Here is a 23,210-nt window from a genome sequence, read left to right as displayed (position 1 = left end):
TGTCACACACACGCGCGCACACACACACACACATCACACAAACACAACACATAAACATACACAGACACATACACATACACAACACACCAAATACACACACACACACACACACACACACACACACACCACAAACACACACACAAACATACACATAAAACACACACAAACACATAAATCAATACAATAAAAACCCAAAAAAAAAATATATATAATATATATTTTTTTATATATTATATATATAATATAAAATTATATATAATATATGTGTTTTAAAAATTATGATTATATATTATATTATATAATGGTATATTTTTAAATTAATGTATGTGTGTGTTTTTGTTGGTTGTTTGTTTGTTTGGTTTTGGGTTTTATTGTGTGTGTGTGTGTGTGTGTGTGGTGTGGTGTGTGTGGGGGTGTGTGTGTGTGTGTGTGTGTGTGTGTTGTTTTTGTGTGGTGGGGTGTGGTGTGTGTGTGTGTGTGGTGTGTGTGTGTGGTGTGTGTGTGTGGTGGTGGTGGGTGTGGTGGTGGTGTGTGGTGGTGGGTGTGTGGGTGGTTTGTGTGGGGTGTGTGTGTTTGTGTTTTTGGGGTGGCGTGGGGCATGCGTGCGTGTGCATGCGTGTGAAAAGGAAAAACAACGATGCAAAAAGGCGATATAACGAGGAAACGTCTGACTGAATGAAAAAGGTAAACACACATTTCTGAAATGAAAACACGCACTGTTTAATTTTCTTCTCTAATGTCACTCTTTGTTTCTTTAAGGAACATGGCCATGGCTTCTTTTACCCTACTTTTTTTTATAATGCCTTGCCATTTTTTTTTTTTTTGTTTCTTTATTGTTCGTTGTATTGTCTCTTTCTCCCTTCCCCTCTTTCTCACTCCCTCTCTTTCCTTCTCCTTTCACTCCTCCTATCTTCTACGTCTTTCTATATTTTTTTTCTACTTTCTTGGCTCTTTTGTTTTAGGGTCGTAGTCACTCTGACCAGCTTACTTTTCCATAATGGTCCATCGCTAGTTTCCCTTTCCATTTTTTCCATTTCTCACCTTCACTGTCTCTCTTAGGTTCACTGTCTGTCTGTCTGTCTGTCTGTCTGTCTGTCTGTCTGTCTGTCTGTCTGTCTGTCTGTCTACCTGCCTGTCTGTCTGTCTGTCTGCCTGTCTATCTGTCTCCCTGCCTGCCTGCCTGCCTGCCCGCTTTCTCTCTCTCTCTCTCTCTCTCTCTCTCTCTCTCTCTCTCTCTCTCTCTCTCTCTCTCTCTCTCTCTCTCTCTCTCTCTCTCTCTCTCTCTCTCTCCATACTTTTTCTATTCCTCCTCTCCTCCCCATCCCCCCCAACCCCCATACACAATATCCCTTCAACCCAGCCAGCCTCCTCCACGCCCCCCCTCCCTCCCCAGCGCAACCTCGGCCCTCAAGCGCCGCTCAGAAACAACCGCTTCAAGGCACAGACGCTCGGCCGCTGCGCACAACCGCCCGTTATGGTTCGTGACTCTGTGACGAGCGAATAGGATTTTCGACCTTGTGATAGACGGCTTTGGGGAGGGGAAGAAGAGGGGGGGTATCGCAAGGCAGGTGTCGAAATGTTGAGCGTTGACAGACGTTTGTGACATTGCAAGGCGTTGGAGATATATATAGAAGTTTATTTTCTAGCAAACATTTTATTATTATTATTATCATTATTATCATTATTATTATTATATTATTATTATCATTATTATTATTCGAAATGGCTACGTTTATTACAAAATGCTTTTGTTAAAATGGTTGAATGTGTGTGCCTGGCTATTCCGCTTGAATGCTTAACGGATTTCGTAAATTTAAAGAAATATAAAATACAAGGTAATTAAAACATTTTATGATTCAATATCCCATTTGAGAACGGAGATGCATTACGTACACTAGACACACACATACATACACACACACACACATACACACACACACACACACAAATGGCAAGATTTATTTCAAACAAAATCTGAATCAGGAGGATAATTTGGCTATTTAATCCATGATTTATCTCTATACTTTTGTTGACATACATCTTTATCTTATCGATAAGTGAAAGCAGAATGCATTATCATAATAGCACACAGGTATTTCCCCCACATTTTTACTTAATCACTTTATCACATTCATCGTTACTGTCACCACAGCCATCGCCCTCGTTTTATTTTTCATCACCATTACCACCATCATCATCACCATCACCACCACATCATCATCATCACCATCACCACCATCATCATCATCACCACCATCATCATCCTCACCACCATCACATCATCCTCACCACCATCACATCATCCTCACCACCATCACATCATCCTCACCGCCATCTTCACAATTATTATCATTGTCTCCATTACCTTTTTTATACACTGAGCAGCAACAAAATACTTCAAAAAAATTACTGATCGGCATCATTGCCCTTATATTCCAGCCATTGCACCCAATTAATAAACTTCATTACACACTAATAACCAACAACACCCCATCTTCAATTAACTCGGCCACGATAGACCTCATTACTCCACTCAACTTAATACATTTCATCAACAACATGACCCACGAATAACAGCCGGAAGATAACGGACGCTGATAACAAAGCCGATAAGCGATGATAACCCCGCCCCCCCACGCCCCCACCCGTTTGCAACACGTCCCTGCAACACAGTCAACAGCTATTTCGCTTTCCCACGACGGATGCGTCAGGTGAAGAGACGAGGCAGCTTAGACGTGATTTAGATAAACTGAACTGATAACATATCCTGAGGATGTAATAGGATAATAATGTGAGGTGTGTGCGGCCGGTCGCCTCGGGTGTGTGTGTCCAGGCTTTCCGACGAAAAGTGGGGGGCGATGTGATTGTTACGTATACGGTTATTCACACATACACCGCACACAAATATATATATACATGAATATATATATATATATATATATATATATATATATATATACTATATATATATATATACATATATATATATACATATATATACATTATACATATATATAATATATATATACATTTGTGTTATATATATATATATATATATAATATATATATATCATATATATATATATATACATACATATACATATAGATAAATAAATAAATAAATATATACATATACATAAATATACATATAGACAGACAGATAGATAGATAGCTCTTGACTTCCCACCCGACTGTATAAGAATTAAAAAAAAAATGCACAAGAAAAAAAATCTAGCTATTTCCTCCAAGCACGCACAGTGGTCCCTTTCTCTTCCTTCCCTTTTTCCTCTTCCTCTCCCTTTCCCTTTTCCACTTCCTCTTCCTACCCCCTTCCTTTCCCCTTCCTCCTTTTCTCTCCTCTCTCTCCTCCTTTCCCTATCCTCTTCTTCGTCTTCTTTCACTTCTTCTTCTTCACCTCTTACTCTTTCTCATTCTCCTCCTCCTCCTCCTTTTCCTCTCCTATCCCTCCTCCTCTTTTTCTTCTCCTTTCCCTTACCCACCTTTTCCTCTCCTTTCCCTTACCCACCTTTTCCTCTCCTTTCCCTTATTCTCCTTTTCATCTCCTTTCCTTACCCTCCTTTTCCTCTTCTTTCCATCCTTCTCCTCCTTTTTCTCTCTTCCTCCTCCTCCTCTTCTTCCTCTTCTTCTTCTTTCTCTTCCTCCTCCTCCTCCTCTTCCTCTTCCTCCTCCTCTTCTTCTTCATCTTCCTCTTCTTCTTCCTCCTCCTCCTCCTCCTCCCGAGAAGCCAAGACGCTTTACCCCCGAATCACAGCCTCTTGAACTCCGCCTTCTAGACTCTTCCCTTGCCCTAATCCCATATTCTTCTCGGCCATTTAAAGTTGCTCTTGCACCGCGCTCTTGCTTTTTTCTCGAGTTCTTTTCTCTCTTTTCTGTTTCTTCTCGTTTTTTTTCTCTCACTTCTCGCACGCTTTCTCTCTGTCTCACTCACATTCACTCACTCACTCTTTGTCTCGGTCTCTCTCTCGGTCTCCCTCTCTGTCTCTCTATCTCCCTCTCTGTCTCTCTATCTCCCTCTCTGTCTCTCTATCTCTCTCTCTCTCTCTCTCTCTCTCTCTCTCTCTCGTTTTTTGGGGGGATTCCTGTTTGTCGTTTGGTCTTTGGTTTATCTAGCTTTTGTTGCGTTTGCCATTTTTATGTTCTTTGGTTCCATTTTTTTTCTTTCTTATATTTTTCGGTCTATTTTCGGAATATTCATGTGTGTGACTCGTCTGTGCCTCCTCTTTCCCTCTACCTCTTCCCCTTATTCCATCTCCTTTCCTCTTTCCTCATTTCGTCCGTCACTGTTCCTCTCTCTTTCTTCCTTCAATTCACCCTTCCCCCGCCCTTCCTTCCTATCTTCTCCCTCTTCATCCTTTTCTATCTCCTCTCTCCCATCCTTCTTACTTTCTTACATTCTCTCCCTCTACCTCCAGAATTTTCTTCCTTCCCCCCCTCCCCCCATCCCTTTATGCCCTTCTCCTCTCTACCTTCCCTCCATTTCCCCCTTTCTCCTTCATCCTTTAATGCCTTCCTCCACCTTCATCCCCTCCTTTTCTCTCTTCCCCTTTCCTACTTTTCCAAATCCCTTAACTTTTTCTTCTTCCTTTCTTCCACTTCCTTCCCTTTCTTCCTTTACTTTCCTCCTTCCTTGTTTCCTCTCCTCTCCTTTCTTACCCTCGTTCTTACCTTGATCATCCCTTTTTGCCATTTCCTCCCTCTTCCCTCTTCCTCATTCTTTCCCCTTCCCTTTCTTACCTTGAGGCTCCCTTTCTTCCCTTCTCTCCCTCCTCCCTTTCCCTTTTCTTCCCTTCTTTCCCTCCTCCCTTCCTCTTCCTTACTTTATCTCCCCTTGAGGCTATGGAACACTTCCAAGTCCCTTCTCCCTTCCCTCTCCTCCCCTCTTTCCTTACATTATCTCCCTCTTCCCTTACCTTGAGGCCATGAGACGCGGCCAAGTCGGCGAAGAGCTCCTCACTCTCCTGGTGGTGGGTTTTGTCCACGAAGAAGATCCCGGTGGCGTAGCGTCCGGGCTCGGGCAGTTCCACGTCGTGCTCGCTCCTGTGGGAGGAGAGAAGACGGAAAGGGAGGTTAGGATACGCGCTGAGACCTATCTTGTCGTGAGGGACCAAAAGGGGAATAGAGGGGGAGAGAAGAGGGGAAAGGAGGAGTGAGAATAGGAGTTAAAAATCGCTCCAGTTGGGGGAAAAGAAAAGTGGAATGAAGAGGGTTCAGGATACGATCATGTAACTACTCCTCTCGGGTAAGAGAAAAGTAGGAGAGGAAGAATTAAGAAACCTCTTTTTGCCGTGGATGCGAAAACGGTGGAAAAGTGGGGTAAAGACAAGAGTTAAAACCCCTCCTGCTAGAGAAGGGAAATGGGAAAAAGATTAATCATGGGCGTAAAGTCTTGGTAACTCTGGATAATTACAACTGCAGATGAACTTTGTAACGGAGCTTTCGTGATAGTAGGCCTGCACGTTGCTACGTAAACCTTATCATTACCGTCAATTAGTCATCATCACCTGCACTATGGCACTCCGGTTAACTGTTACTGTATCTGCCCATTTATAACGACAGAACTTTTATCATGATGGAGCTTTAATAGCACATCTTTGTAATGAGGAAAGTTTTGTAATGAGAGAGCTTGCGTTAATAAGAGAAAAGAGAAAAAGAGAGGATAGGATACGATTCTGTAATGAGGCAGTTTCGCGATAAGGGAGCTTTTAACAAAGACTGAGCTTTCGTAATAAGAGAGCATACGTAATGGGAGATCCTTTATAATTACGGACGTTTCGTAATGAGGGAGTTTTCATACTTAGAGAGCTTTCATAATGACAGAGCTTTTATAATGAAATGAGAGAGCTTTAATACTGGGGGGAACTCTTATAATCAGTCTTTGTAATGAGGGGCTTACGTATGAGATCTTGCATAACGAAAGAGAGCTTCGGAACAAAACAGAGCCTTCGAAATAAGGGAACTCTTAAGAAAAAAACAAGAGAACCTTTCTACTGACGGAGCTCTTGTAATGCTGATGGGTAGTGATTGGCGCCTGTGTGAATATCGAGAAGGAGAAGATTAAGGTCAGCGCCGGACCGTGCTCGCGGCGGCCCGGGAGAGGCTTGTGCAGCGATCAGGTGGAGGGGGAGGAGGGGGAGGAGGGGGAGGAGGGGGGGAGGGAGACACGCTGTTACACTCATGCACAATGGGGCGGTCTTATCTCTGTCTCTCTTTCGTTTTCTTTCTTTCTTTCTTTCGAGAGAGGAGAGGGGAGGGGAGGGGGAGGGGGAGGGGGAGGGAGGGAGGGAGGGAGGGGAGGGGGAGGGAGGGAGGAGAGAGAGAGAGAGAGAGAGAGAGAGAGAGAGAGAGAGAGAGAGAGAGAGAGAGAGAGAGAGAGAGAGAGAGAGAGAGAGAGAGAGAGAGAGAAGAGAGAGAGGAGAGGAGAGAGAGAGAGAGAGAGAGAGAGGAGAGAGAGAAACGAGAGAGAGAGGAGAGAGAAGAGAGAGAAGAGAGGAGAGAGAAGAGAGAGAGAGGAGAGAAAGAGAGGAGAGGAGAAGAGAGGAGAAAGCAGAAGAGAGAGAGAGAGAGAGAGAGAGAGAGAGAGAGAGAGAGAGAGAGAGAGAGAGAGAGAGAGAGAGAGCGATTTCTTGTCCAATGGCTACAAGGCCGTGTGGGTGTGAGGCAAAGGGAAACTTTATATAATGAATGGAAACTTCCTCTGCGAAGTTACAGTTTTATGTGTGTGCTTTGTTGTGTGTGTGTGTGTGTGTGTGTGTGTGTGTGTGTGTGTGTGTGTGTGTGTGTGTGTGTGTGTGTGTGTGTGTGTGTGTGAGTGAGTGAGTGAGTGAGTGAGTGAGTGAGTGAGTGAGTGAGTGAGTGAGTGAGTGAGTGAGTGAGTGAGTGAGTGAGTGAGTGAGTGAGTGAGTGAGTGAGTGAGTGAATGCATGCGTGCGTGCGTGCATGTCCGTGCGTGTGTGCGTGAGTGCGTGGCGTTTGAATGCCTTTACATTTTTTTTTTTTTTTTTTTTTGCTACGGAATAATCCGTATGTTCTCACATTTTCTGAACTCCCCGCCGGACTACAAGAAAACAAAATAGTCAAACTAGCTAATAAACAAATTATCAACGGCAATGAACCTTCCTCAAAGTGTAGGTCAAAGGTCATCCCACGTGCAATCACAATAGGCTTTACCTGGTCAGTGACCTTTCACCTTGAGGCGTACATTTTAGTTTATTTACTTATTTATTTATTCATTTTTATTGTTATTCTCGTTTTACTTCTACTTAATACTGATGCTACTATTATTCAACGTGAAAGCCACAGAAATTATTCCCGAATGGCACAGCAATAACCACTTAAACCAGCAGTTACAACCACTAAATGAACTAGCTATTACCACTGAATAAATCGATTATAACAGTTACTACACACGAATAATACAGTTATGACTCTCGTAGGCCTATTTTTTCCCCAAAGCTGAAAGGGTTAATTAACTGTAGGCATAGAAAGAGCAGCGTCTAGACGAGGCACGAGACGAGAGGATCGAGTACAAGGCGAACGGCCAACGACTGGATAATTTCTATAAACAAACAAGCAAAGCAGGTTATACGATTTTAGACGATATGTAGCTTTTTTTTTAATTCTTATTTTCATTTATTTGTTTATCTATTCATCTTCATTTCATCTTCTTCATGTTTTTGTTTTTCTTTCTTTTCTTTTTATCTCTTTCTTTCCTTTGATCTTTTTTTTTTCCTTTCTTTTTCTTTCTCTTTTTTTTTACCATCTCTCTCGTATTCTCTCCTCTGCCTCTCCTTCTCCCTCATCCTCTATCTTTCCTTCTCCCTCACCCCCTTCCTTTCCTTTTCCCTCATCCTCTCCCTTTCCTTCTCCCTCATCTTCTCTCTCCCTCCTCCTCATCCCTTCTCTTTCCTTCTCCCTCATCCTCTCCCCTTCCCCCTCAATCAACCTCTCCCTCTCCCAAACATATATATTCCAAAGTCTCCCTGAGAGAGAGAGAGAGAGAGAGAGAGAGAGAGAGAGAGAGAGAGAGAGAGAGAGAGAGAGAGAGAGAGAGAGAGAGTCAACGTGATATTACAAGCGGTTGCCATGACAACATCCCACCTTTCCTCCCACTCATACGGACTCTCCAGAAGAATTTATGCCTCTGCCTAATTATGACGAAATGGAGATGCTTCGTGACTTTTCTTAGCTTGCATTTTATGTGACGATGTTGTTCGGTCTCTCAATGATGATGCAGTGGTGATGTATCTTTCGTGGGAAGGATTGTATCTGCATGATCTACATCTTATCTATATATCTATCCGTATCTATCTACCTATCTAACAATCTATCCATGTATCTATCTACCTACCTAACAATCTATCTATCAATCTGTCTATCTATCCATCTATATATCCACTTATCTCTATACATATATTCAACAGCAATATATTATTATAATCATTACATATCTTTACTGAAAATATATGTATAATAATGATGTATTCTAATTAATGACATCTTCAATACGGTAACTACTTATATATTTTCTTCAATAACGACGCAATTATTGTCTTCACTAACTTCAACAGTAACTTCAATGACATTTTATCTTTAACGAGGCACCTTGAATAGCGATACAGTTTCGCACCGGTTTCCCTCCCTCCCCACTCGCGAGGGAACAGCATTTTAGAAGGAACAGCAATGTGCCCAGGAACGAAAAATTCAAATAAATTTCGTGTGACCACGTTCCATGCTCGTCCAGCAGCGCGGTGAAAGTGTGCGGGGTCTCGGTGAAGGGGAAACAGCGGTTTGATTTATATAGAAAAAAAGAACAAAAAAAAAAAAAAAAGCTTGGAGCAAAATTGCAAAAATTCATCTAGTGATACGGGACTGGAATTTCATGTGACAAGGCCGATATGCAGTTTGTGCAGGTTGCTGCAAAATACACAACTTTAGTGGATATTGCATATGAGAGGGAAAAATATAGATATATCCATAGATATACTGGTAGGTAGATACATACCTACATAAATACGTACATACATATACATGCATACAGTACATAACTGCACAGAGCCATATCAAAATTAACACATAGCTTATACAGAATATACGTAAGCAGATAGAAAGACTGACAAACTGATCAATAGACAAACAGATACCCAGACAAGGGCACACACACAAGACAAACAGCCAGACTAACAGATATTATCTCCCTGGTGCAACCCTAGTACCTCTCCGACGTCTTGCAGGTGAGACAAGCAAATGGCAAGACCGCAATCCCACGCCGGGCATCGCATTTCCAATCCGGCTGCGAAAAGCCCTCTGGGGTATCATTTCTCTCTCTCTCTCTCTCTCTCTCTCTCTCTCTCTCTCTCTCTCTCTCTCTCTCTCTCTCTCCCTCTCCCTCCCTCAACCCGAGTCCGATCCGTGGCCCTGTGGCTCCCCTTAGGGGCCGTCGCATGAAAAGCCGGTCTTGGGAACCCTGTCGATATATAATTTCTTTTTCATAATTTGTTTCTTTTTCTTTTCTTCTTTATTTCTTCCTCTTTTGTTCGCTCTTTTAGCTCTTCTTCTTCTGTTTCTCCCTCTTTTCTTTTCTTCTCTTTCCTTTATTTTTTTATTTTATTTTTTTTTTTATAGTTTAATGGTTCTTGGCCCTGTACTGCTTCACGATTCGTGTTGACTGTGTGAATGACCTGTGTGACATTCTTGAGTTGAGTGCATGTGCATGTATGTGTGTGTATCTATGTGTGTGTATCTGTGTGTGTGTGTGTGTGTGTGTGTGTGTGTGTGTGTGTGTGTGTGTGTGTGTGTGTGTGTGTGTGTGTGTGTGAGTGAGTGAGTGAGTGAGTGAGTGAGTGAGTGAGTGAGTGCGTGCGTGCGTGCGTGCGTATACCACCAAGAAACCTCTAACCCACACCTTCGACACCAAAGGCCATCATAACACACCAGCTGGACCTAAAGGGAAAACTCCGGGGTTGGAATGAAAAACGGGGAGAAGGCTTCTCTCTCTCTCTCTCTCTCTCTCTCTCTCTCTCTCTCTCTCTCTCTCTCTCTCTCTCTCTCTCTCTCTCTCTCTCTCTCTCTCTCTCTCTCTCTCTCTCGTCTCTCACCGGCAAAACCGAACTGCAGCTGATAACCATCTTTACAGTTATAATCTCGGTTCGGCTGGGAAGCGAAAAGTAGATATTTCCAGCACGGTTTAAAACTTCGTTTTTTCCTTCTCCTTCTTAGTTATTTCTTCTTGAATTCCGTCTTCTCTTTTCTTTATTTTTCTTCTAAGACCTACTTCCTCGTCCTCATATTTCTTAATGCTTTTTCTTCTTCTTCTTCTGTTCCATTTCTTCATTCTTTTCTTCCCCCTTCCTTGTCTCTTTCTCCTTCTCGTTCCCTTCCTCCTCGTCATTTTCCTTTTCCTTTTCCTCTGCCTCTTCGTCTCCCTCTTCCCCTATCCCTTCTCTTTCTCCTTCTTCACCTTTCCTTTGCCCCTTCCTCTCCTACTTTCTCGCCGTCCTCCTCCTCCCCTTTCCTCCCCATACCCCCCCTTCCACCCCCCTCCCTTCCTCCACCCCTCCATGCCCCACAGCGCAATGGTTATGTTGCGACTACGCGACTCCTAATAAGCGACACCGGGGCGGAATGCAGGCGCTGACGTAAATATTGAATCGGCACTTTTACCAGGGGAATCTCGCGCGGTCTGAACGGGCGAGTAGGAGGGGGGAAAGGTCAGTGAGATGGGGAGGGGGGGAGAAGGAGGGGGAGGGGGGGAAGGTGGAGGAGAAGGACGACGAAAAGGAGAGTAAGGGGGAAGGTAACGAAGGAATAAGAGAATGGGAAGGAAGAGGGGTCAGTATGAGGGAGTGGGGGTGGGGGAGGGCGGATGGTCAGGGGGGGGAGTGTGAAACCGTGAGAGGGGGATAGATTAGGAGACAGAAAGAGACAAAGAGAGAGAGAGAGAGGAGAGGGAGGGAGGGAGGGAGGAAGGGAGGGAGGGAGGGAGAGAGGGAGAGAGGGAGAGAGAGAGGGAGAGAGAGAGAGAGAGAGAGAGAGAGAGAGAGAGAGAGAGAGAGAGAGAGAGAGAGAGAGAGAGAGAGAGAGAGAGAAAAAGAGAGAAAAGAGAGTAAGGGAGGGGGAAGAGAGGGGGAGGGGGAAGAGATGGGTTGAGGGGAGGGGAAGGGGAAGGGGAGGGGGAGGGGAGGTGGAGGGGGGCATGCAGCCTAGATCCCCGACGACACTGCCGCCAAACCTACCTGGCAACACCCCAGCGTGGAGAGTAGGCGCTTGCATGATCATCTTCCTGAAGGACTCAGCCTTCCCAAAGATTCTCGGGGCAAAGCGGTGGCCAACAACAGGTTAAGAAAGAGAGAGAGAAAAAAAAACGGCTTGAACATTGAAAGATGGCCAACGCCGGGTAAAGTGAGAAAGAAAACGAAACAACAAAAAAATGGAAACTGAACCAAAGAAAAAAGAAAAAAAAAAAATCAAGCGGGTTAGCAAAGTTATTTATCCGTATATGGACAATAATTCGTGTTTCTGGCACATCCTCCTATTGTCAAGCAAAATTAGAAGAAAAAAGATGAATGAGGACGAGATGGCGCCAATATACATCCTCACCTTAAAGACATATATTCCTGATGAAGATATAATCGAAACGCATCACATACATCTCTTGTGCCGTCAAGTTATTCATTCTGATTCATATATTTCCCCTAAAAGTGTCACAGCGACCCTATTGGGTGTGCCAGCGTACGATAGCGGTTCGTTGACACTTTATCGTGAGTAGAGATTTTATAGCGAAGTTTTAACATAGTTTCCAGAATTAAGCCATACTGGAGGATCGCAACACTGGTCAATCAACTTGCAATGGCTAAAAAAAAGACAATGAGAAGGGAGTATTTACACCGATGTTTCGCAACAAGGGTTCCGTTAGGAATCAACAAAATAACTTTTGTTTCTTTACTGCATACTGATTACATTTTCTTAATTTTCTTCCTCTCTCACTCTCTCCCCCACCCCCTTTACCCTCCCTCTCTCTCTCTCTCTCTCTCTCTCTCTCTCTCTCTCTCTCTCTCTCTCTCTCTCTCTCTCTCTCTCTCTCTCTCTCTCTCTCTCACACACACACACACACACACACACACACACACACACACACACACATAATTTGCATCACCATAAGGCGCGAGAGGGTCCGGTTTCTTCAACATCCCACGAGAGAGAAAGGGGAACGGCAAAACAGGATTCCTGAGACAGAAATCAGCTGACCTTCATAGCCCGCATGATCTATAAACTCTATGGAGACAAGTCCAGTATATGGGAGAAAGGGAGAAAGAGAGAGGAAGGAGAAAGGGAGAAAGAGAGAGGAAGGAAGGGAGGGAGGGAGGGAGGAAGGGATGGGATAGATAGATAGATAGATGGGGGGATGAGTATGCCTACACGTATTCATCTATGTATAAATGAATGTATGAATGCACGTGGATGTGTGTGTGTATTAATGTATTGTGCATGCATGCATACATATAGGAATGTGTATGTATGTATGTAGGCATGTAGGTATGCATGTATGTACGTATGTAGGCATGTATGCATGTATGTACGTACGTAGGCATGTATGTATGTATATAGAGGGAGGACAAAAACAAAGAAAACAACAAATAAAGCAGAAAACAGACACCCGGAAGGCCTCAACAACTTCTGTTAAAAAAAAAGAGAAGAGAAAAGAAAAGAAAAGAAAAGAAAAGAAAAACGGTATTCCGCCGCACCATTATCCGGTGCCGCACGCAATGAGAATGCAGTCCACGGCGGCGGCCCAGGGAAGGGTCACTGAACCTCCGAGTCTGGATAGGATATGTGAGAGTGCCATACCGATGCCCCGATGCCCTGCCAACACCCGATGGCCTCCTTATTCTCCTTATACTTCCCCCTCCCCCCTCCCCCCCCGCCCTCCTTTTCCTCCCACTCCCCTTTACCTTCACGTCTCTTCTCCATCGCACCCCCTCACTCTCCTCATGCAAACATCTTTGATTTTTTTTTTATGCATTTGTTTCATACGTTACTCTCTCAAATATACTGCTCTTCTCAATGCAAAATATATGGAAATACTTTTTTTCTCTTAAAGCAATAGTGTACACTGTTTTAAACGTAGAAACTATTACAACGGTAATTATCATACAAACCAATAACCCCACTAACGATGAAAAAAAATATATATCTACCAATCTAGCCACCGCAATGTCTGAAAACCTAAAAAAAAATCACACTAATTCTAATAAGACTCAAACCAATAATAAAAAAGTTCTTACACACACACACACAGACACACACACACACACACACACACACACACACACACACACACACACACACACACACACACACACACACACACACACACACACACACACACACACACAACTGCTTCTACGACAACCCAGCCAGCCTTACCACGTGCTCCAACTAAAAATAAACCACCTCACTAATTATTGCTTTTGGCAGAATAAGCTACATAAAAAAATAAGGGTAAAGAGGAACTCTGTCACTGATAATAAATGGGGGTTGCTGAGTACATTCACATGAACGAGTAAGAAGAAGAAGAAGAGGAATAGGAGGAGGAAGAGGAGGAGGAGGAGGAGGAGGAGGAGGAGGAGGAGGAGGAGGAGGAGGAGGAGGAGGAGGAGGAGGAGGAGGAGGAGGAGGAGGAGGAGTATGATGATGATGATGATGATGATGATGATGATGATGATGATGATGATGATGATGATGATGATGATGATGATGATGATGATGATGATGATGATGATGAGGAGGAGGAGGAGGAGGAGGAGGAGGAGGAGGAGGAGGAAGAAGAAGAGGAAAAAGAAGATGAAGAGGAAGAAGAAAAGAAGTAGTAGTAGAATAAGAAACGAAAGAGAAAGAGAAAGAGAAAGAAAAAGAGGAAGAAAAAGTCTCTCAATATTCACGAAATGCCATGACAAAAAGAAAAGCCAAGCGGTTCGGCTGTTATGAATCCGTCACAGTCACACGTGCCAAACCCCAACAACGTATATAAGTGTTGGAAATATCTTCGGCAGACATCGGACCCCCTGTACACCGTTTTTTTTTTTTTTCTTTTTTTTCTTTCGTTTTATCTGTTCACTTTTTTTTTTGTATATAGTGCGTAGATGTCAACACAGTTTAGAGACATCGTACCCTAAACTTTTTTTTCTTCTCCTTTCTCTTTTTTCTCCTTTTTCTTTTTTCTTCAGTACGTAGACGTCAACGAAGGTTACTTCCTGCCAAAACAAATATAATTATCATGCTTAAGAATTCGTCTTCAGCGGAGCGAAAACGAATTAAATTCTCGACCACGTTTGTTTACATGTTCAGAGGATAAAAAGATGAATTAAGCAAGATATCAAAGAATCTCTCTTATTATAATTATATAGAGAGAGAGAGAGAGAGAGAGGGAGGGAGGGAGGGAGGGAGGGAGGGAGGGAGGGAGAGAGAGAGAGAGAGAGAGAGGAGAGAGAGAGAGAGAGAGAGAGAGAGAGGAGAGAGAGAGAAGAGAGAGAGAGAGAGAGAGAGAGAGAGAGAGAGAGAGAGAGAGAGAGAGAGAGAGAGAGAGAGAGAGAGAGAGAGAGAGAGAGAGAAATGAAAAAAGAGAGAAGAGTGAGATATGAGAAAAGAAAGAAGAGAGAAGAGAAATAGAATACAATAGGTCTATATAAGGGAAAATAAAACGGACTATATCCTCTATACTGACTTCCTGCTATTAAGGGATATAAAACCCTCAAAAAGAAATAGTAGAAAAAAAATATACATACAAAACAAAACAAAACAAAGGAATACTAATCAACAAGGAAAAACACAATCTAAAAACACAAATAAAATAAATACAAACTCGATATTTCTGCCATAAACCTGATATATCCAGTTATGAGAACTGAGATAGTGGATGCACCGGAGAAGATACAGACAGGCTATCTTATCCCCAAGTGCGGCACCTGTGTGAGTGTATGGGCGATGCGACAAGGAATCAAAACAAAACAAAAAAATAGGGCAAAATCTCACCTGTTCGATCTTCGTATCATGTCTATCCCACTTTTTTTTTCTTTTTTGTTTACTTTCTTTCTTCTCTCTTTCCCTTCTTCTTGTTCTTGCTCTCGTTCTCGCTCTCACTTTCATTCTCGCTCTCGCTCACTCTTACTCTTGCTATCGCTCACTCTTGTTCTCGTTCTTACTCCCACTCTTATCCTCGCTCTCGCTCACTCTTACGCTCGTTCTCGCTCACTCTTACTCTCGCTCTCGCTTACTCTCACTCTCGTGCTTTCTCTCACCTTCGTACTTTCACTCTCACTCTCACTCTCACTCGCTCTCGCTCTTATCCTGACACACATTCGCCTCCACTCACACACACAGGCAAACATATACATGGAAAAGGACAAAATAATACAAGCGGTCACCGACAATACCTAATCATTAAAACCATTCCTTACAACAGACTCAAGTACATTACTAACACATAAACAAAGTATATAAAAAAAAATTATGAAAAGAATATATTTTCTTTAATCTAACAGCAAACAAACACTCATAGTGGTTGAATGCCTTCATCGATTACAGTGACTATTAAATATCACATTACAGACAACCAGTGGTGCAAAATACTCTCTCTATGTGAAACATTGTATGTATCTGTTATAGAGTTGGGCAAAATCTGGTTTTCGGCTTTGACATGATAAATATTCATTAACTACAATAAGCTTGGCACATCAATTCTCTGAGTATCATGCCTTGCACGGCCTGTTACATGTGAGTCACTGCAGACTGTCCGAACTGCTTGCTGAACACAGCAAACCCTCAATGCATGAAGAAAAAAAGAAATAAAAAAGAAAAAAGAAAGAAAGAAAAAATATATATATAATATAAATATATATAAACAAATAATAATTAGTAAATTCTTTAACTGATTGAATAATAATAAATGAATCTATTAATTAACTAAATGATGATAAACAGATAAGCAAAATAAACAAAAAAGAAATACCAATCAACTAGAGTGATTATGAGGATCATGATGATGACCATGATGACGATGACGTTGAAAATGGAAATGAAAATGATGATGAGTCAATTAATAAAGACCCCACCAGCCGGAAGTAATACCAACACTCCTTTCCCCTTGACAGTACAGTGGGGGGAGAGGGGGGGGTTGGATTAGGATTAGCAGGGCGTCTGGGGTTACGCCAATTCCTTCCCCCTCCCCCCCTCCCCCCACCCCGCGTCTCTCCTCCGCTCCTGGCCGTTTGAGGCGGCGGCGGGCGAGGAGAGGAGGAGGACCAGGCGCCCACCACATGCCACGGGCGTGACTGGACACCAAACCTCGGCCGTCGGGGCTATAATTGCTACGAAAGGCTATTTTTTTTTTTCTTCTTTCGTGAACTTGGTTGTGGTTTGCTCGCTCAAAGTAGACAATGGGTTGAATATGAGGAAAGTATAAGTATGAGTGTCGTGGGGGGGGGTGTTAGTGAGTGAGTGAGTGAGTGAGTGAGTGAGTGAGTGAGTGAGTGAGTGAGTGAGTGAGTTAGTGAGTGACTGAGTGAGTTAGTGAGTGACTGAGTGAGTGTACGCGCGTGCGTTTGCGCACTCGTGTGAGCGCGTTCGTTCGTGCCTGTACGTGTGCATAAGCGCGTGCGTGCGTGTACCTCCTAAACCCGTCTCGTCCACACCAATCCTAAAAAACAAAAAAAAACAAACGAAAAAAGGGCATGGACGCGGTGCCAAGGTAGCGTAAGAGTAGTAGAGCGAATCCGGCAGACATTTCTTTCTTGGAAGGCGAGGCTGCACGAGAAAACAAGTCTTGTCTTTTGCTTTTCTCCGTTCCACTTTTCGTCTGATTAGGCGATGGTGGAAAAAAAATAATGGATGGATAAAGTGGACAGGTACGTTTATAAAGAGATAGATAGATAGATAGAGAGAGAGAGAACAGACGCAAAAGCAGACACAGATAAAGACAAACAGAGACAGAGAAGAGACCGCAACACAAGAGAAATACTACCCCAAATTACTAAAAACATGACGAAAAATGATTTGCTAATTAAGGAAAGAAAAAAATATATATATATATATAGAAAAAATACTATCGGATCTGCCGAGTCAAGATAGATTATATATATATATATATATATATATATATATATATATATATATATATATATATATATGTGTGTGTGTGTGTGTGTGTGTGTGTGTGTGTGTGTGTGTGTGTGTGTGTGTGTGTGTGTGTGGGGTGTGTGTGTGTGTGGTGTGTGTGTGTGTGTGTGTGTGTGTGTGTGTGTGTGTGGTGTGTGCTTGTGTGTGTGTGTGTGTGTGTGTGTGTGTGTGTGTGTGTGTGTATGCATATCGAAAAGTAAAATCTCCAAGTCTCGCACGCGCACCGGGGTGCATACTCGATATAGCGAGCACGTGGAAACGAACACCGATCTGCGTGAAAACCCTCTCCTGGGCCAGTGCCAAAGTCCGAAGCCTATGGATGCCACTTCCCCGGTGCCACGCCCCACTCGCCGAGCCAAAGCCAAAAAAAGAAAGAGGAAAAAAAAAGAGTCTCAGTACGCTATAAAAAAAAAAAAAAAAAAAAAAAGCATCGCGTCTGGCATTATATACACTTTCCTTCTTTTCCCCTGCCCATCTTAAGAATACAAACAACATAAAAAAAATATATATATACCTTATCTTGAAATATACCTTATCTATCAAAAGCCATAATTCCAACTGCCCATTGCCCAAGAATTATCCAACGAATATAAACTCTTCCCTATCTTATAAAACCCCTGCTGACCTCCATTGTCTCCCCTGTTCACACCTGCGTATTTCCGCACACCCGCACTTCCCTCCAGGTAACAATCGACTCGCGCCAGGACAAAAGCAACAGTCACTCTGCAACTGCTTGCAATAAACACCTGCAGCTGTCACAGTGCCAATTGTGTCAGCATGGCAGGCGTGTCGGTGCTAAACTGTCCTTTTTTAATAATTATTTTTGTATATCTATTTTTATTACTGTCACCATTTATCATTATTATCATTATATGTTTTTCTTTCTTTCTCTTTTATTATTTTCAATTTATGAACAAAATACGAGTGCTATAGAGTAGCCAAATAATAACTATTATTACTGCTACAACTGCCACTGCTGCTGCTGCTACTACTACTTCTACTGTCACAATTACAACAACAACAAAACAACAACAACAATTCCTACTACTACTATTACCATTAATACTACTGCTACTACTACCACTGCTGCTACAATTAATAATAATAATAATAATAATAATAATAAGAAGAAGAATCATAATAATAAGAACAATAAAGAGTAGCAAAAAGAAAAAGAAGAAAAAAGAGAAAAAGAGAGAAAAAAGACCGCGACACCCGGAACGACCTTCTCGCAAGCGGAAAACAGCGCCAGGAGGCAGCAAGCCAGAGAGAGAGAGAGAGAGAGAGAGAGAGAGAGAGAGAGAGAGAGAGAGAGAGAGAGAGAGAGAGAGAGAGAGAGAGAGAGAGAGAGAGAGAGAGGCACCCAATAACAAGGCCCTGGAGCCGCCCGGGTGCCATCCTACCCCGCGAAACCTCCGGGGCATTGTCAGTGAGGGCGGTCATTGGCAGCAAACCATGTCACGCACACACACCATGCACCTGGCGCCGCGTTGTCCTGGTGGGTGGGCGCTGCTGGGGAGTTGGCCGGGGTGGGGTGGGTGAAGGGGCGGAGGTGGGGGTGGGCGTGGGTGAAAGGGAGAGGGGGGGGGAGGGCACGACGACGAGTTATAGATTATCAAGGTGTTGAATGTTGTTCTGATGTCCCTGTTGTCTCTGTTCGTGTCTCTGTTCCTGTATCAGTATATGGTTCTGCTTTTATTTCCTGTCTCTCATCTCTCTTTCTGACTTTACCTACACTCTCTCTCCCTCTCTTTCATTCCATCCTCTTCCTTTCTCGCCTTTTCTTCCACTTCTCCTCCTCCCCCTCCATCTCTCTTATCCCCTCATCCCCTTCTCCCCAACTTCCCTCCTTCGCACACAAACCAAAATCTTACAAAAACAAACAAACTACGATTAAAATACAACCAAAGAAAAGCCAACAAGTGAACAAACAAAATCTTAAACTGAATTAGGAAATGCTAGCCAGCCCTCACCCCTCACCCCCTTATCCCCTTACCCTTCTCCCCATTTCCACTCCTTCCCCTCACCCCTCACCCATTACCCTTCTCCCCATTTCCACTCCTTCCCCTCACCCCTCATCCCCCCCACCACGCACTCCTACCCCTACCCCTCACCCTTCACCCCTACCCACCCCCACCTAATTCCAAGGGCTTTTTGAGCGAATGACAAAGTGCTATCGTGTTTCCGGATGCCTGGGAGTGACCTAATTGCAGGTTTAATGGAAATTACCGCTGCCCTATACGGTCTCGTGCGGGGAAAAATTCATTATACTAATACGATATGCATTTCCATTCTGCGTTATGTCGGAAATTGTGCGCGCGTGTGATATGCGTAATGGGTTTTACGAGGCAATTTATATCATATTGTATTTCGAACGAGTTAGATCTATATTGTAATATATGCTTTAAAATGTGGACGTGTGTATATTTGCGGACGTGTGTGTATTTGTAAGTGTGTGTGTGTGTGTGTGTGTGTGTGTGTGTGTGTGTGTGTGTGTGTGTGTGTGTGTGTGTGGTGTGTGAGTGTGAGTGTGTGAGTGTGAGTGTGGGTGGTGTGTGGTGTGTGTGTGTGTGTGTGTGTGTGTGTGTGTGTGTGTGTGTGTGTGTGTGTGTGTGTGTGTGTACGTGTGTCTGCACATCCACACTCCTCAACCCTTGCCAAGAGAAACTAACCAACAGAAGCTAACCAAAGCAATAACAAGAATGAGGTGGAGAGGAAACTAAGAATACTTCCCTGTTGACTACTGACCAAATAAATGAAGCAGAAGGAGAGAAGGGGAGAGGGGAGGGAAAGAAAGAGGAGGAGGAGGAGGAGGAGGAGGTGGAGGGGGAAGGGGAGGGGGGAGGAGGAGGAGGAGGAGGAGGAGGAGGAGGAGGAGGAGGAGGAGGAGGAGGAGGAGGAGGAGGAGGAGGAGGAGGAGGAGGAAGAGGAGAATGAGTCCCACCGTTGCAATGTTCGTATCTGCAATAAGCAAGTTGCAGGTTACGGTACACGCCTATAAGCGTCAGTAGATAACTTTTTCTGGAGATGTTCTTGCATTTTTCGTAATTTTCTCGTTCTCTCGCTCTCCCACTCTCTCCCACCTCTCTCTCTCTCTCTCTCTCTCTCTCTCTCTCTCTCTCTCTCTCTCTCTCTCTCTCTCTCTCTCTCTCTCTCTCTCTGTCTCTCTCTCTCTCTCTCTTCTATCTATCTATCTATCTCTCTCTCTCACTCCCTTCCTCCCTCCCTCTCCCTTTCTCCCTCCCTCTCTCCCTCCCTCCCTCTCTCCCTCTCTCGCATTTTTCCCCTTGACGCTGAATTTCACTGTGGCAGCGTCATGCACCCTTTGTTTAACCTATGCAACTTCCTCTTCCTCCAATTCTTATTCGCTTTATTTTCTCTACGCCTGATCTTATTCTTCTTATTTCCGATATCGGCAAACCACATCTAGCTCTGACAGGATCAATCTGATAATACCAATCTGACGTGCAAGGAAATGAGCAAATGAATATATAATGGGATATGCAACAGACTCTACCCTCCCTCTCCCCCCCCCTCCCTCTCATCTTCGCTTCCTCAAACCCACTCCCTTTTCCTTCTCATTATCCCCTTCTCTCTGTTTTCGTACCCCACTTTCTCCTCCGCTTTTTATATTCATTCTCTCTTTCCACTCCCTTCCTTCTTCCCAAAACCCTTTCTTTTTCCATATTCCCTAACCTCCCCCATGCTCTTTCTCTTTTTCTTCATCCTGTCCTATTCTCTCGTTTGCTTGAGCCTTCCCTCTCCCCTTAACTTTACCACCTCATTCCACCTTTTTTCCCCTTCTCCCTTTTCCCTCACTCCTTCCTTCCTTCCTCCCCAACTTCCTTCCCTCTCACTATCCTTCCTCCCTCACTCTTTCCTTCCTTCCTCCCTCCCTTATCCCGGCGCTTCGCAATCAGCGCTGACTCAGCAATTCACTTTAGTATGCACAGTTTGCACACCTACGAGTAAAGAGAACCGTGTGGGCCTCTCCGTTGCAACTACCGCCTATGCATCACACACATGCAGAGACAGAATTGCAACAGACCTTTCGCCACAAAGTAAGCATCTGTCACAGGTTATTTCCTCTCTCTCTCTCTCTCTCTCTCTCTCTCTCTCTCTCTCTCTCTCTCTCTCTCTCTCTCTTCTCTCTCTCTCTCTACACACACAAACCACACACACACACACACACACACACACACACACACACACACACACACACACACACACGCACACACACATAGATATATAGAGACAGTTAAATAGATAGACGAAAAGATAAACAGACATACAAACTGACAGACAGATAGATAGACACAGAGAGAGAGAGAGAGAGAGAGAGAAAGAGAATGTGTCCAGCTCCCCCCATGACCAATCTGCTCTTGTACAAAAATAGCTAGCGGCTGAGTAGGCAAGTGAGAAAAAGTAAGTGTAGTAGAGAGCGAGTGTGCATTACAAAAGAGAGAGAAAAGAATTAGAGAGAGCAGAGAATGAGAGAGAGAAAAGAATGCGTAACCGAGAGAAAATTACCTAGAGAGCGTGAGGGAAGGAGTGCGAGCAAGCATTAGCAAATAAGTAAGTGAGAGAATGAGAGAGAAAGTAGCCAACAGAGAGAGAGAAAGAGTAAGAAGTGTGTAAAATAGCGTGCCAATTGTGAGAGTGAATGAGTGAGCGAATGAAAGTTACAGAGCGAGAGAGAGGGAATGAGAGCAATGAGTAAGTATGTGAATGGGTAAGTGACTGACTGAGACAATTAGTGAGTGAATGAGAGAATGAGAAAAAAAAGCGAGTCAGAAAGGGAGAATGAGAGAATGACTGAGCGAATGAAAGAATGAGTGTATAGGCCTACACGAATCGCAGAAGCGCTCGCGGGTGACAGCATAAGTAACAACATGAGTGAATGAGTAAATTTATGAGTGATGATGATGACGTGGACGAGTGACATCGCCCATGCTCTCGACGTGAGGCTGTGTCAGGGCCGGGAGATTTTGTGAAAGCTCACTCAAAGCTCCACGCGAGAACTTTCCTCTTAAATGAGACAAATACGCAAATAAATAAATAAATGAACGAATAAATAAATAAACAAATAAAACGAATATACATATAAATAAACAAACGATTAGATATATAAATAAACAAATAAATAAGATTAAATATTATTAGCGCTTGAACTTGAAAGTCTTAAAGGAAAATCAAAAGCATTAGCATTCGTAATAAATCAAATCAATGATAATAATAATAATGATAATGATAATGATAATGATAATAAAAAAATAATAATAATAATAATCAAAACAACAATCACAAAAAGCAACGACATTTTAGCAGCAATAATTGTAGCTAACTTGAAAAAATAGTAATAGCTTTAATATAACTGATAATAATAATAATAATAATAACGACAATAACAATGGTAAAAATAATGATAAAAAATGCGGCAGCATTAACTAGCAATAACGCCTTTAATACAAATGATAATGATCTTTCGTATCTAACCTTGGATTAAAGAAACAAAATATCTCATTTTTTTTCCTAATTCAATTTTTTTTTTAAAGACGATAACAGTGACAGAACATCCAATAATTATCCAGTATTATTCAGTGCCATACCTACTACTACTTAGGTCTTTCTACCGCCACAAGGAAGGAAGGTCGAGAGTCCCCCATCGGCAAGTGGACAGGTGACCTTTACGAGGCTTTGCGCGAGACCCTATTTTGCGCAAGAGCTAAGGAAGGTTGGCCGAGTTACTGCACCGTTGCCGCTTCGCTTTGCATAAAGTTATTCAGTTATTTCTCACTGACTTATTCATCTATTTTTCTCTTTATTGTTATTTCTCTCTCCACGTAACTTTATATAAGATGCTCATTGACAGATACTTACGAATGTGCTTGCGCGTGCACGTAAGCATGTTCGTGTATCTGTACGACTGTATGTAAACGTATGCGTATATGTATGTGTACATGTGTATGTTTGTGTGTCCGAACACCTCGCTCTCGCTCCTGGAACACGACTGCCACAAC

At 43.2% G+C, this 23,210-nt stretch overlaps 1 protein-coding gene across 1 annotated transcript in view; it reads right to left on the bottom strand.

The window, feature by feature from the left end:
• The window catches only part of LOC119584661 (glutamate synthase [NADH], amyloplastic-like), a 50,568-nt gene that overhangs the window by 7,280 nt on the left and 20,078 nt on the right, over positions 1–23,210 (bottom strand). Inside the window, exon 4 of the mRNA XM_037933337.1 lies at positions 4,839–5,058. Within this exon, the coding sequence (XP_037789265.1) occupies positions 4,839–5,058 (220 nt within the window). The remainder of the gene's footprint in view (positions 1–4,838; positions 5,059–23,210) is intronic.

This window comes from Penaeus monodon, chromosome 18 (genome assembly GCF_015228065.2).
Source record: "Penaeus monodon isolate SGIC_2016 chromosome 18, NSTDA_Pmon_1, whole genome shotgun sequence".
NCBI lineage: Eukaryota > Metazoa > Arthropoda > Malacostraca > Decapoda > Penaeidae > Penaeus > Penaeus monodon.
Note: the sequence above shows the minus strand (reverse complement) of the source record. Positions and strands in the feature narration are given on the sequence as shown.